At 32.3% G+C, this 13945-nt stretch overlaps 1 protein-coding gene across 7 annotated transcripts; it reads left to right on the forward strand.

The window, feature by feature from the left end:
* The first annotated feature begins 3615 nt into the window (after positions 1–3615).
* On the forward strand, positions 3616–11748 carry LOC111903629 (putative receptor-like protein kinase At5g39000). Of its 7 annotated transcripts, XR_006185016.2 has the most exons (9): positions 3616–4947; positions 5394–5686; positions 6177–6315; positions 6411–6556; positions 6660–6786; positions 7104–7228; positions 7336–7403; positions 7506–7555; positions 11402–11748. XR_006185016.2 is itself a non-coding variant. In XM_023899390.3 (7 exons), exons 1-6 carry the CDS (start codon positions 3741–3743, stop codon positions 7391–7393), a joined length of 2202 nt encoding a protein of 733 aa, XP_023755158.2. In that variant the 5' UTR covers positions 3616–3740; the 3' UTR covers positions 7394–7403; positions 7506–10345. The 7 variants fall into 7 exon arrangements, 5 of the variants coding, with proteins under 5 accessions (XP_023755158.2, XP_042752504.1, XP_042752506.1 ...); XR_002854234.3 differs by having other exon boundaries at positions 7104–7403; XM_023899390.3 differs by lacking the exon at positions 11402–11748 and having other exon boundaries at positions 7104–7403; positions 7506–10345.
* Positions 11749–13945: the final 2197 nt, after the last annotated feature.

Genomic DNA, 13945 nt, shown 5'->3' on the forward strand with positions numbered 1-13945 from the left:
ATCCAGAAGATTTGTTCTCTCTGAAGATTCTCAAGCTGAATGCGCTATCTTTCAAGAATCAGTACATCAAGCCTTCTCACCTAATGTGTGTTCAGAGTCAAATCTTGAAGAAAATCCCAACCGCTCGAGATGAAGTGATTCATGAAGATTCATCAAGTTCATCTTGAAGCTGTGAAGAAATCAAAGATTAAAGCTGAAGCCAAAACTCCCATTGAAGATTGACAAGAAAAGCCAGCTACTTTTTAAGGGGAGCTTATTAGGTCATTTAGAAAAGAAAGCTATAAACCAAGGGGGAGATTGTTGGGTCAAAAATATGGTTTATACTTTGCTTTTCTAGGAAAATATATTTTTTTATGTAATGTTGTATGTGTTTGCGGTTTGTGTGTACGGCCGTACATGTGTGTACGGCCGCACACCCTGTGTATGGCCGTACACAGGGTGTGCGGCTGTACACATGTGTATGGCTGGAGGTCCATATATATGGGATGAAGAGTGCATGTGAGTGTGAGGCTAGAGGATAGAGAAGAGATAGAAAGTTAGAGAGAAGAGTGTGTGTGTGTGAGAGAATCTATGTATATGGAGCATCATTCTTATTGAATACATCATAGATTCATCATCATCTTCTTCTCATTCTCTTCTATTTTGATCTGACATCATCCAATTGATCGGGATTCCGCACCATCAATTGGATCTGATTGATACACAAGCAATTTTGCGGACTTAAAATATTTAAATATTAGACGATGCATTCACTTATGAATATTACATAGTATATTCACTTGTGAATATTAGATGGTATATTCAGTTATGAATATTAGATAATATTTTCATATCTGAATATTACATAGTATTACATGGTATATCACATGTGAATATTACATAGTATATTCATTTGTAAATATTAGATGATATATTCACTTATGAATATTACACAGTATATTCACATATGAATATTACACAGTATATTCACATTTGAATATTACAATGTATTTTCACAAATATATATATAATTTTTATATGTTATTCACATATGAATAATATACAGACTTGCATATTTGTTTTTTTGTTTTAATAATCATATACTGAGAAAACATATTCATATATGAATATAACGTGGTGATTTAGTTTATGCATTTCATCAAACAGTTGGAATGCATACAATTTAACTTTTTTTAAAAATGTTAAAAACATGATATTTTGACTATTTAAATCTTACAAAAGAGTAGATTGATAGAGAATTATATGAAATTTTTCAAAAAAAAAAAATGATTTGATCTTTTTCTAACCTCAATTTTGAAATTTTATTTGATAATCGATGTTGAATGAATGATATGAAGTGGATTTTTGTTGATTATCGATGATATTTATCTAATAACGCTGAGAGTATAATTAATCATAGATGTTGAAGATCTGATCATATTCAAGCACAATTGAAGGTTGAATTAAAAGAACCAAAAACAAATTTTTGTTGTTAATTGTTGAATCGTGTTGATTATTGACGAAGATCGATGATTGATTAGCACTGGATGATGTTGATGATGGTGTAATTGAAGAAATCTGGATGATTGTTGAAAGTTGGAGAATAAATTTGGATGATGAACGATGAATGAGTTTGAACTGTAATCTAATTCTCTACAGATACGTATTTGAGATTGAAGTTTGTTATCATATTTACAAGTTTGCCACCGTGTCTTTTTATACTTAGATAAAATGAATGGCTGAGAATGATTCCCCAATTCTCAACCTTTTTTATATTTCTCAATTGAACCCACCTCTCTCTCTCTCTCTCTCTCTATATATATATATATATATATATATATATATATATATATATATATATATATATATATATACGGAAAATGACTTATATGAGTAACTATGTTTCAAAATCGTTTAAAAAATACCATTCAAGTTTGGTGTGTCTAAAAAACACCATCCAAGTAAAACATTTGTACAAAAAACACCAACGAAGTACATTCTTTGTTCAAATTTGACCTTTGGTAACCGGCTATTACCGGTAAAAAATAAGTAAAGGAAAAAAACAATAGGAAATGACTCAAAAAGGTAACTATGTTTCAAAATCGTTCAAAAAACACCATCCAAGTAAACTTTTTGTACAAAAAACACCAACAAACTATACGTTTTGTTCAAATAATACCCACCGGTAACTGGTTCTTACAGGTTAAATGATAACTTGGCTTAACTATTATGACATGGCATAATAATGATTGACAAAACAATAAATGATATATTCCTCCTTTAAAAACCAATTCAGGGTTTCTTCATGAACGAATGACTTCTTCTTCTCCTATGATTGCTCTTCTTCTTCTAAAGTGATGATCTTGAACTCAAGTCCAAAACCCTAACTCTTAATTTAAGGCAAAAATGGCTCCTTTACCCCTACATCAATGGGCCTCCCTCCCCTAAGGCCCAAATCCATAAAAAGCCCAAAAAGGCATCCAAGCCCAACTACGAGGCATCTAAGGCCTAATATGGCCCAAGAACCCCCAACATGGCCGTAAGCCCAAAAAATGACTTGTTACAATCAGGTGGGCCCGATGCCTAACTTAAACAAGTCTGTGTGATCCCAACATATGATGGGACTATGCACAGACTTGTTTAAGTTAGGCATTGGGCCCACCTGATTGTAGCAGGTCATTTTTTGGGCTTAAGGCCATGTTGGGGGTTCTTATGCCATATTAGGCCTTAGATGCCTTGTAGTTAGGCTTGGATGGCTTTTTGGGCTTTTATGGATTGGGCCTTAGGGGGATGGAGGCCCATTGAGGCAAGGGTAAAGGAGCCCTTTTTGCCTTAAGTTAAGAGTTAGGATTTTGGACTTGAGTTCAAGATCATCACTTTAGAAGAAGAAGAGCAATCATAGGAGAAGAATAAGTAATTCGTTCATGAAGAAACCCTAAATCGGTTTTTAATGGAGGAATATATCATTTATTGTTTTGTCAATCAATATTATGCCATTTCATAATAGTTAAGCCAAGTTATTATTTAACCTGTAAGAACCAGTTATCGGTGGGTATTATTTGAACAAAAAATATAGTTTGTTGGTGTTTTTTGTACAAAAAGTTTACTTGGATGGTGTTTTTTGAACATACCAAATTTGGATGGTGTTTTTTGAACGATTTTGAAACATAGTTATCTTTTTGAGTCATTTCCTATTTTTTTTCCTTTACTTATTTTTTACCGGTAATTGCTGGCTATCAAAGGTCAAATTTGAACAAAGAATGTACTTCGTTGGTGTTTTTTGTACAAATGCTTTACTTGGATGATATTTTTTGGACACACCAAACTTGAATGGTATATTTTGAACGATTTTGAAACATAGTTACCCATATAAGTCATTTTCCCATATATATATATATATATATATATATATATATATATATATATATATATATATATATATATATATATATATATATATATATATATATATATATAAAAGATTGTTATATTAAAAAAAAAAGATTATTATAGCTTATCATATTTTTTTGGTTGAAGATATTTTTATTAATATATAATATGTATTATTTGTTTTTTAATTTAAATCTCTAAAGTGGATGTGATTTGTTAATATTTTTTTTTATCGTGCAACGTGATTACATGGTCTAGTTTATCATAAGGACCACGTGTCGTTCTTTCCATAAAGCACATGTATTATTTTATGTAATGTTGTCTTTATTTTATTAGATTAACCAAGCAAAACTTTTGCTTTTTGTCGACTAATGAAAATGAAAAGAGATCCCCTATTTACGCTTGGCAACATCTATTCCAACAACAAGTTTATAATATTCAAAAGTATTATCAACTTCAATAATCATCTTCGCTGTAATTCTTTTTCTTCAAAGTGTGCTTGTAATTCAGCTTGTAAACCTACTTCTTCAATAATAATATTCGCTGCTACCGCTGATGGTATGGAAACTCAATCCTCCATGGAATCGTCAGTACAAACATGCCGTCACTTTGACTTTTGTGAGATTCTCTTAGCAACCGCTAACTTTGACGATGCATTAGTAATTGGGAAAGGGGGTTTTGGAAAAGTTTACAAAGGTAACATTATCAATGGATCAAGTGTTGCGGTTGCTGCCATCAAACGGTTAGATTTAGTGTCCTCTCAAGGGGCCTCAGAGTTCTGGGCAGAAGTTGAGATGCTTTCAAACTTGCGTCACTGTCACCTTGTATCTTTATTTGGCTATTGTAATTATGAAAAAGAGATGATTCTCATCTACGAATATATGCCCAATGGAACACTTGAAGACCACCTCCATAAGCTTGGTACCCCTCTTTCTTGGCTTCAACGACTCAAGATCTGCATAGGTGCTGCTCGTGGGTTAGACTATCTCCACACCGGTACAGGGATTGATTTGGGTGTTATACATCGTGATGTCAAGCCCTCAAATATTTTGTTACATGAAAGCTGGTCAGCAAAAATATCAGATTTTGGATTGTCGAAAATAGGGCCAACAAATCAGCCGTGTACTTATATAAACACACTTGTTAAAGGAACTTTTGGGTATTTCGATCCAAATTATTTCACAACCGGAAAGCTAACAAGGAAGTCCGATGTGTATGCTTTTGGTGTGGTACTGTTGGAAGTGCTGTGTCGGAAGCGTGCAGTTGATAATAGTCTTGATGTGGGCCTGGCAACATGGGCTCAAGATTCTATCAAAGAAGGAAATTTAAAACATATTATTGATTCTTCTATAAGGTGTCAGATATCCTCAAAATGTTTGAAGGAGTTTGTTAGAATTGTAGAGAGATGTTTGCTTAGTAATCCAAAGCGGCGTCCTACCATGGCTGAGGTTGTGGTTGGTCTTGAGTCTGTACTGAACTTACAAGAGAAAAGGAATAGTTTGTTGCAACCTGCTGGAAGAACCATATTTGGTCGAATGGTTGATAGGTTCCCCTCCTTGTCTAGCAGAGAGAACTCTGGTATTTTAAGCTCCTATTAAAGTCAGTATACAAAAATTTTAAATTGTGTGTATATATTTACACATACACAACAGTACTCATGCATTGAGGAGCATTGATGTTGAATCATTGTTTATGACTTTCATATCCATACCAAGATTATGCAAACTCAATATGTGAAGAGAGGCAGCATATTACCTAAATTAGTTAGACTTGAAGCTGGTTCATATTACACTTGCAGTAGCAATACATTCTTCTGGATGCTTATTAAATCCTGTAGGATATAGTTTATAATTACCTATACAGTTATGAATGCTAAATTTTTGTTAGCAGGAGTACTATTCTTATTAGTCATATCAGTTCCTAGTGGAAAAAGAATTTATTGGGTATTATATGACATAAATCAGAAGAACCACTACCGGATGGTGGTGGAACAAACTAAATATGATTGTTTTCATCTATTTCAGCCCATGGTGGTTCAGATCTATCAACTAACAACAAAGGGGACAATAGAAATGTTGGTGATACTGTGGTTGATAACGAAGATTTCACAATTCCTATGCCAAGTTTGAAAGTATTTAAGTTTGTTGATCTAAAAAAAGCTACAAGAAACTTCAGTCAACATTTTCTCTTGGGCAGGGGAGGTTTGGGAGAGGTGTTCTTAGGTTGGGTTGACAAGAACACATTGGCCCCTTCAAGAGAGGGTGTTGGAATTGCTGTTGCTGTTAAAAGGTACTCTGAAGATCTTCCAGAATGGGAGGTAAGTATCAATAAATATACATAAACTTACATCTATAATAAAGAGTTGATTAACTAGGTAAAGGCTTTTTAATTAGGGGAGATGTAGCTGCATATATGGTAGATTTATATATAAAAAAAAGTAATAGGACAATGAAAATGTTTTAATTCAGTTTGAATGGTTCCTTTCCTTCTCCACAAAAGTGGCTGGAGAAGACACAAATTTTCTCTTTTCTTGGTTTCTTTCAAAATCAATATGTTTCTGTTCAAAAAGTGGCTCGAGAACACATCCTTATTAACAATAGATGGAGAAAAACATGGCATTTGAACTTGAGAAAAGGAAAGTTATGTGGTGTTGTTGTTAAGAGGTGATATCAAGATATATGAAAATGTTGTTTTCTAAATCTATGTTTTATATTGTGAATACAACGGATGATTCTTGAAATAAAACAATGCTAGAGTTTTCTTATTAATGCTTTTGCTGAAAGTAATATACAATTTTGTGTGATTAGACGGTGGTGACTGGCTTGGGGGAGTTGTCTCATCCAAACATTGTTAGTGTCTTGGGATATTCCGATGATAAAAAACACCAATGCTTGCTTGTTTATGAGTATATACACAACCGAAATCTTGGGCGCTTCTTATTTCAAGGTAATATACGGGTCTCTCTCAACCTATTGTTAATTTGGGTTAACATTACCCAAAAGGTTGAATTGTTAACTAATGTGACATGAATAATTTTTCAGATGAACATGATTTTGTTGAACCACTTTCATGGGGAACACGACTTATGATAATGATAGGAGTAGCTCGTGGGCTTGCTTTTATGCATTCGTCAAAAAATCAAGTCATACACGGTCATGTTGAACCATCTAATATATATTTGGATCAGGTAGTCTTAAGCCACTTAAGATTTTTTTTGGTGATGGAACCACTTCCATGCTTTTTGTTTATGCCATTAAAGAGAAATATTTATTTTGAATACCTTATTCCAGAATTTTAATGCAAAACTAGGGGATTTTGTGTTGGCAAAATTTGGCCCAGAAATCCAGAAGTTGGACAGTATTACTACAGGAGTTATGTGTAGCTTAGGTTATTTCGACTCACAATATCTAAGCACAGGTAAATTACTGCATCCTAGTGATACTTGAATATGTGATATTGACAATAATTGTTTTTGGTTTATGTTTCAAAACAAACCGTTCTAGAAAAGCGTAGGAAGTTGCCTTTTTAGATAACTGTGGAAACTTAAGAACAATGGTTGGTTTTGAACAATTAGACCCATGTGGAGTGGTTCAAAAAGTTTATCTCTCTCTCTCTCTCATTTATATATATATATATATATATATATATATATATATATATATATATATATATATATATATATATATATATATATATATATTGTGATTAGAGATAATTAACTTTTAGTGTTTCAGGCCACTTGACTGTGAAGAGTGACATTTATAGCTTTGGAGTGGTGTTGTTGGAAACCTTAATAGGCCATCGAGCATGGAGTATAGAGTGGCCTATATCTGAGTTTAATTTAGTAGATAGAGACAAGGTAAAGAAAATAATTGATCCACATCTTAGGCATAATTATCCCCTAGAAGATGCTTTCAGTTGTGTTATGCTTGCATTAAGATGTGTTGCTATGGATCCCAAGGATAGGCCTTCAAGTGAGGAAGTTTTGCAAAGCTTAGAACAATTGCATGTTGTCAAAAGCTAATGCATAGAAGGTATGTAGTTATGCTTAGACTTGTGTACTAAATATGTTTTGTTTGTTGTTTCTTTGTTGCCTTGTTTCACATGATCTAATCTATTTAATGTTATACACTTAGTTTGGACATTTTCTTGATATCAATGAAAGGACGTGTCAAAGAAAACCCAGGTTCTTTTTTCTACTTCTACTTCTCCTATATTATACAACATTAGACGTCTTTTGTTCTCAACATCCGATCGGTTAATACATATGTGATTATAAAATTATATTTCGATCACAACCCCACTCAAGTCTCATGTGCTTCTTTTAAAATGATCAAAATGAACTTTATAAATTTGCTTAGAACAAAAAAATCATCATAGATGATTTGTATTTAATCTAAAAGGATATTCATATTTATGCATACACCATCTAAAATATGTGATAAAGCCAACACATTACTAAGAGTATCCACAATGCATTGAACTCTATAAAGTTCAATGGAGTGCCACATCATCATTCACTATTCCATACAACTCTATTCATTTTTATCCTATAATGCGTTAAACTCTACAAGTTCAATGGAACATATTAAAAAATATTTATTTAAAGATTTAATGACTTTCTTTTTTCCCATTGAACTGCAAATACATTGAATGCCAATGTGGCATTTCATAATGGTGGAGTTGTATCCATTGAATGACAAGTAGGCATGACAACTCATTCAACTCTTCCATTAAACTCATCATTATGGATGCTCTAACGTATACTCTCCCCACTTTCATGGTTTATGTCCGTGAGGCGTCTCTGCCTATGTATTGTTGAGAATTCAAGTGCAAATTTATGTACTTACTCTCCATTAGATATCTATATGGGAGAGGAAGAATCTGATGCAGACAACACCTTTTTTGAAGTAACCTTCTAGTGCTTCATCATAACTAGTTAACATATGAAAAATATTTTGACAAAAGTAAATAATCAACAAAATAACAAATATATAACAAACATAATTCAAAATATAAATACAAGAAGTAATTCACAAGAAAAACATACTTGAATGTGTTATACATAACATAATACAAACTCAAAATTGTTGAAGATTGAGGCCTGCAAGTAGTGTCCTAAGATCGAGATTTCAGGGTATGGATCTGTCTTGAGGATACAACAATCAATTCAAGAAACGATCAATCTGTCGAAAATTTATATGTTCTCTTTATCTTCAGAAAAATGAATTTGCCAGAGTTTTTGTGGTGTGATATGATTTCTGTAACACTCAACAAATAACTAAAACCAAGTATTTATAATTTTTTGATATTGACAGTTGGAAACTGTCAAATGCCGAAAGTAACTACCATAATACCTATAAATTTAGTAATTATGAATTTAATAAAAATAAAAATTAATTTTGTAGTTAAAACTATTTAATTAATCTGGAAGACCCTAAGAGCCCTAAGGCCTAAGGCCCATCTTTTGACCATTAACTATTCTTTTGATATTAGCCTAATTTAAGTCCAATTAAGCTAGTCTAACACCACATCCTGAGCCTATCAATCTTATCCCAACGCTTTATCTTATTGATAAATTAATGAGGCTTAGACTTATAAGGATAAACTTTTCCTTTCTTGCTTCCAATGTGGGGCAAGTCCCACAATGCAAATTATTAATCAAAGTTCCAACAGAAAAAACAAGGAGTCGCTTCAAAGGAATAAAAACTACAACATACTAAGAAATTTAATACAAGATAAACGAGTTGTACCTACTAATTTTTCATTAGTTAAATGTTACGTTTTTTGTTCTGTTTCTAGTTGCTATGGTTCTAGCTATTATGACCTGTTTTTCTATGTTTCCAACTACTCATTTTGCTTATGAGTTTGAATTCAACTCCAACAAATCTACCAGGGAAGTCATTCAGGAGAGGTAAAAGTTAGTCTCTATTGAAGTGGCATAATTATTAAGGACCTTGAAATTTTAGAGTTCTTGTGATAGCCTTTCGGTACATAGTGATATTATGACAATTGAAGTTAGGAGTAAGGGTAGGGTTCCCTCTGTTAAAATTAGTGTTAGTATTGTTCAACCAAGCATTTTTGTGGAATTTATGCCTGCCAAGGTGACAAGTCTTTTAAAATTGAAGGGCCAAAATTGTAACTTCAAATTTAAATGTCAAGTTTGTTTCGTGAAGAATGTCAAGAATTAAATTGGGAGAAAAGTTCAAACTAACTTTGGGTGAGAGATGTGAACATTTGGACTTCATTTTAGTTCTTTTGTCAAGCTATGCATGTTTATTTCAACTGAGACATCTATTGAAATAGAAGTGGCGAGAAATGAAGACAATGGAGAGTTTGATGTGAAACAAGTGAGACGCCTCTTCGATATAGAACTGGATAGCAGCTACAACTCTTTTAAGTGGGTTAACTTGATTCTTATCAAAGTTAATTGCTTTGTTTGGAGATTGATTAAAGACAGCATTCCCACTTTTGCCGATATTTCGAAGAGAGGAGCGAGTGTTTCTCCTGCAACATGGCCATTCTACAAGTTCTCAGATGAGGCTTTTGATCACGTTTTCTTTACCTATTTCAATGATTCAAAGCTATGGAGTTGGATAATTGGTTAGTCTTCCTCGTTGCAAGGTCTTCCTTCTTCCTATATTCAAGTGGAGTTGTAGAAGGCGAACATATGTGATAAAAATGTTATAAATCTGCATTTAACTCTCATTTATTCTATCCTCCGGATGATTTGGAAGGCTCAGAATGCTTTAGTGTACCAGAATGAGAGGAGAGTAGTGATGCTTATTGCGGATGACATTTTCATTACTACTTTTAATTAGGTTAAAAATAGATCCAAACATCGTCTTTTTGTTTGGTCGGTTTGGTGTTTGTCTCCTATTTCAAACTTATTTTTGTAATTTGGCTTGAGCTAATTTCTTAAGTCATTCTTGTTTCTAATGTGTTGCATGCTATTAAAAAGGCATGTTTATTTCAACGTAAGATGCATTCTTCTCTCTACGCATGTGTGTGTGTATGTGTATATATATATATATATATATATATATATATATATATATATATATATATATATATACTCTAATAAATAAAGGTTTTTTTTTTGCCACATGTCACACTCTCATTCAATTTGACAAATGTCATTTTGTGGTTATTTTGAATTAATTTCTTTTCCAAATGTCATTCTATGAGTTTTTCTATTTTAATAAATTCAACATAATACTTTAATGTAATAATTACAATAAGTATAGTAATAAATGAATATCAGTTTCATTAATGGACTTCCTTTTTTATTTTAAAATTCTAAAATTAAAGCTCATTATTTTAATTTATTTATTTATTTAAATTTAAAAGATAAAAAAATCAATTTAATAATTCATTATTTCTCTTATTTTTTTTTGTAAATCCAAAGTTCTTAAATATTTAGACATATATATATATATATATATATATATATATATATATATATATATATATATATATATATTAATTAACCGATGTAATACATGGGTCTTATACCTAGTGTGTGTGTGTGTGTGTGTGTGTATATATATATATATATAATCAACATGATTTGAAGGTTAAAAAATGATATCACATATAAAAACATATCACACGATAAATACCAGCACCCCAGTTCTCTGTATTTATCTTTTTATCGAAAAATCTGTAATACTACAAAATTATAGTGGATTGTGGCTCGGCTTCCTTCGCCCGTGATTTTTTGCGATTTATGTTGTCCACGTAAATCCTTATGTGTCCTTTCTTTGTCATTTTCATTCATATTTTATTGGTTGTTGATTACGGTTGATACTTTAATTATATTTCACATCGAAATAATATTATTCTAAATTACTTGGGTAGTTGGGATGTGTTTCACACACATATTACTACAATTGGTGTCAAATCTTCCAGCTTTTAATATTAGTTTAGTAGGATCATTTTATCAAGTCATTTGAATATGTTTAAGATGAAGTACGATATTTTTTGTTGGATTGAATTGTGGAAATTAAAGATGAAAGATGTTCTTATTCAGATGGATTTACACATGACGCTTTTGGGTTCCGAGAAGATGTCCATTTCATGGACGGTAGAAGATAAAGAGACGAAATGTTTAAAATCTCAATCCCAGATTCGCTAGCATTTGTCAAATGATGTTTTGCAGGATTTTTTTGAAAGAAACTTTAGCGGCTGCTTTATGGGTAAAGTTGGAGCAATTTTGATGACGAAGAGCCTACAAAACAAGTTGCATTTAAAGTAGTGGGTGTTAAATCATAAAATAATTAAATGATGTTATTTATTTGATCAAATATCCACATTCAAATAGTTAGTGAATAACTTAGATAATATGGATGTTCAGTATGAAGATAATGATTTGGCTTATTCTTGTTGTTGTCGTTCCCTGAATCCTATAACCATTTTCGTGTTACTATCATTTATAGTTGTGACACTCTTGTCTTAGATGAAGTTTTTACAACTTTGGATTCAAAAGTAAAGATGAAGCATATTACTGGTGGTAGTTCAATTGATGCAAAAGTCGAAGGTTTAAATTCCCGAGGAAGAACAACAGATAGGGGTAAATATCCTCATCTTCCAACAGGGCCAAATCCATGTCTAAAGGCAGGAAAACGTTTTGAAATTACTATCATAAGAAGGGACATATGACTAGTGAATGCTTCAAGTTGATGAATAAAAAGAAAGAAACAACAAATGGTAAACAAGCTCGCACTTAGAGTGAATAAATATTCAATTTTGATTGTACTTTTTCTTATGTGTCACAACAAAAGTTGGTTTTACACATTTGAAAAGGTTAACCAAGGGAATGTTCTGATGGTAACAATTCTACATGTCTAGTTGTTATACATGGATCCATCAGAATCCGTATGTTAGACAGGGTTATCCAAACCATCAGGAATGTTAGATATGTTCCTAACCGTAGAAGAAACTTGTTATCTCTCATCTCCTATGATAAAAAGGGATACATGTTTGCTGGTAATGGCAGAGTTCTCAAGGTGTTTAAAGATGGTTATGAAAAACTAAGAGCTAAGAGAAAAACCTCATACCTCTATTTTCTTGACTTGAAAACGATTCCAAGTGATGTTGTTGTTTTCTGATATCTCTTTTTAATCCAGACCAGTCCCATCTTTGGCACCTTCGACTCATCCGTATCAGTTTTCAAGTCATGTCTGAATTTAGTCGAAAAGGATTACTTGCTGATCGAAAGATTGTTGGTTTATAGTTATATGAAGACTGTGTATATGGCAAGGAAAAAAAGGTGAGATTTATGACTGGTATTTATATTACAGAAGGACCACTTTATTTTTACTCATATTTATAGGGACAAACTTGTGTTGCATCAAAAGGTGGAGTTTATATGCTCACTATCATTGATTATTTCTCTAGTAATGTGTGGTCTTTCTTCTTGAAACACAAAGGAGAAAAATTTTCTACCATCAGAAATTAGAAAGTACAAGTCAAAAAGAAATTAGGATCGGTGGTAAAGTATCTTCGCATGAATAATGGACTTGAGCTTTGCCCAAAAGAGTTTAATGCCTATTGTTTTAAGGGAGGCATCCTTTGATACCGCATAATAGTCCATACGCCTTAACAAAATCGTGTAGTGGAAATGATGAATCAGACCATCATAGAGAAGGTACGGTGTATGCTTTCTACTTCTATATTGCTGAAGTCCTTTTGGGGATACGTTGCCTTGACTGCTTGCTATCTTATTAACCGATCATCATCATGAGAAATTGTGAAGAAAACTCTGGTTGAGTTATGGTACAAGATACCTACCAATTATACAAATTTAAAACCTTTTGGATGTCCAGCTTATGGAAGATTTGACAACGAGAGGTTAGAACTGAGTGCAATCAGTTTTTTTATTAGTTACAATCTAGGTATTAAAGGGTACAAATTATGAAGCTTTGATTCAAAGAAAGTCATTATGTCACGAGATGTTACTTTTAATGAATTTGATATGATTCAAGAAGTTCTAGATTCTTCAAAACGTATAGATGCATCATCTGAGGCAAGTAAATAGAAAACTCAAATGGAGGTGGAGCTTATTATTTCACCTTCCACTTCTATTCAAAGTTTAGTAGAAAATCAAGAGTGTTCCTCAGTTGATGAGCCCATTATTGTTGAAGAGTCAACATCTTCACCATGACGTGCTAGTAATCTATGCACTGTAAGAGATCAAACAAAAAGTGAAGTTGCAGCTCTAAAGAGGTATGTTGAAGTTGATCTTGTTTCTTATGACTTTATTACTGCTGATGATATTGAGTCTAGATGGAGCATGTGACTTATAAAGAGGCTGTTAAGTCTAAAGACTCAAGTGATTGCATGATTGAAATGCATAGTGAGATGGAGTCCTTGCAAAGAAATGGTACTTAGGATTTAATACTTATTCCGAAAGGCAAAAGAACAATTGAATGCAAGTAGGTATATACATAGTTATCGATAGCGAATAGCGGTAAATAGCGATGGGCCACCTATACAAATATTAATATATATATATATATATATATATATATATATATATATATATATATATATATATATATATATTATGTAAGTA

This window comes from Lactuca sativa, chromosome 7 (assembly GCF_002870075.4).
Source record: "Lactuca sativa cultivar Salinas chromosome 7, Lsat_Salinas_v11, whole genome shotgun sequence".
NCBI lineage: Eukaryota > Viridiplantae > Streptophyta > Magnoliopsida > Asterales > Asteraceae > Lactuca > Lactuca sativa.

Excerpts from the sequence above, each read along its gene's own strand:
- LOC111903629 (XM_023899390.3), top strand. The coding sequence starts at position 3,741 with ATGAAAATGAAAAGAGATCCCCTATTTACGCTTGGCAACATCTATTCC. Across the intron at positions 6,316-6,410 it reads TGGGCGCTTCTTATTTCAAG|ATGAACATGATTTTGTTGAA; the intron begins GTAATATACGGG and ends ATAATTTTTCAG. Across the intron at positions 6,787-7,103 it reads CTCACAATATCTAAGCACAG|GCCACTTGACTGTGAAGAGT; the intron begins GTAAATTACTGC and ends TTAGTGTTTCAG.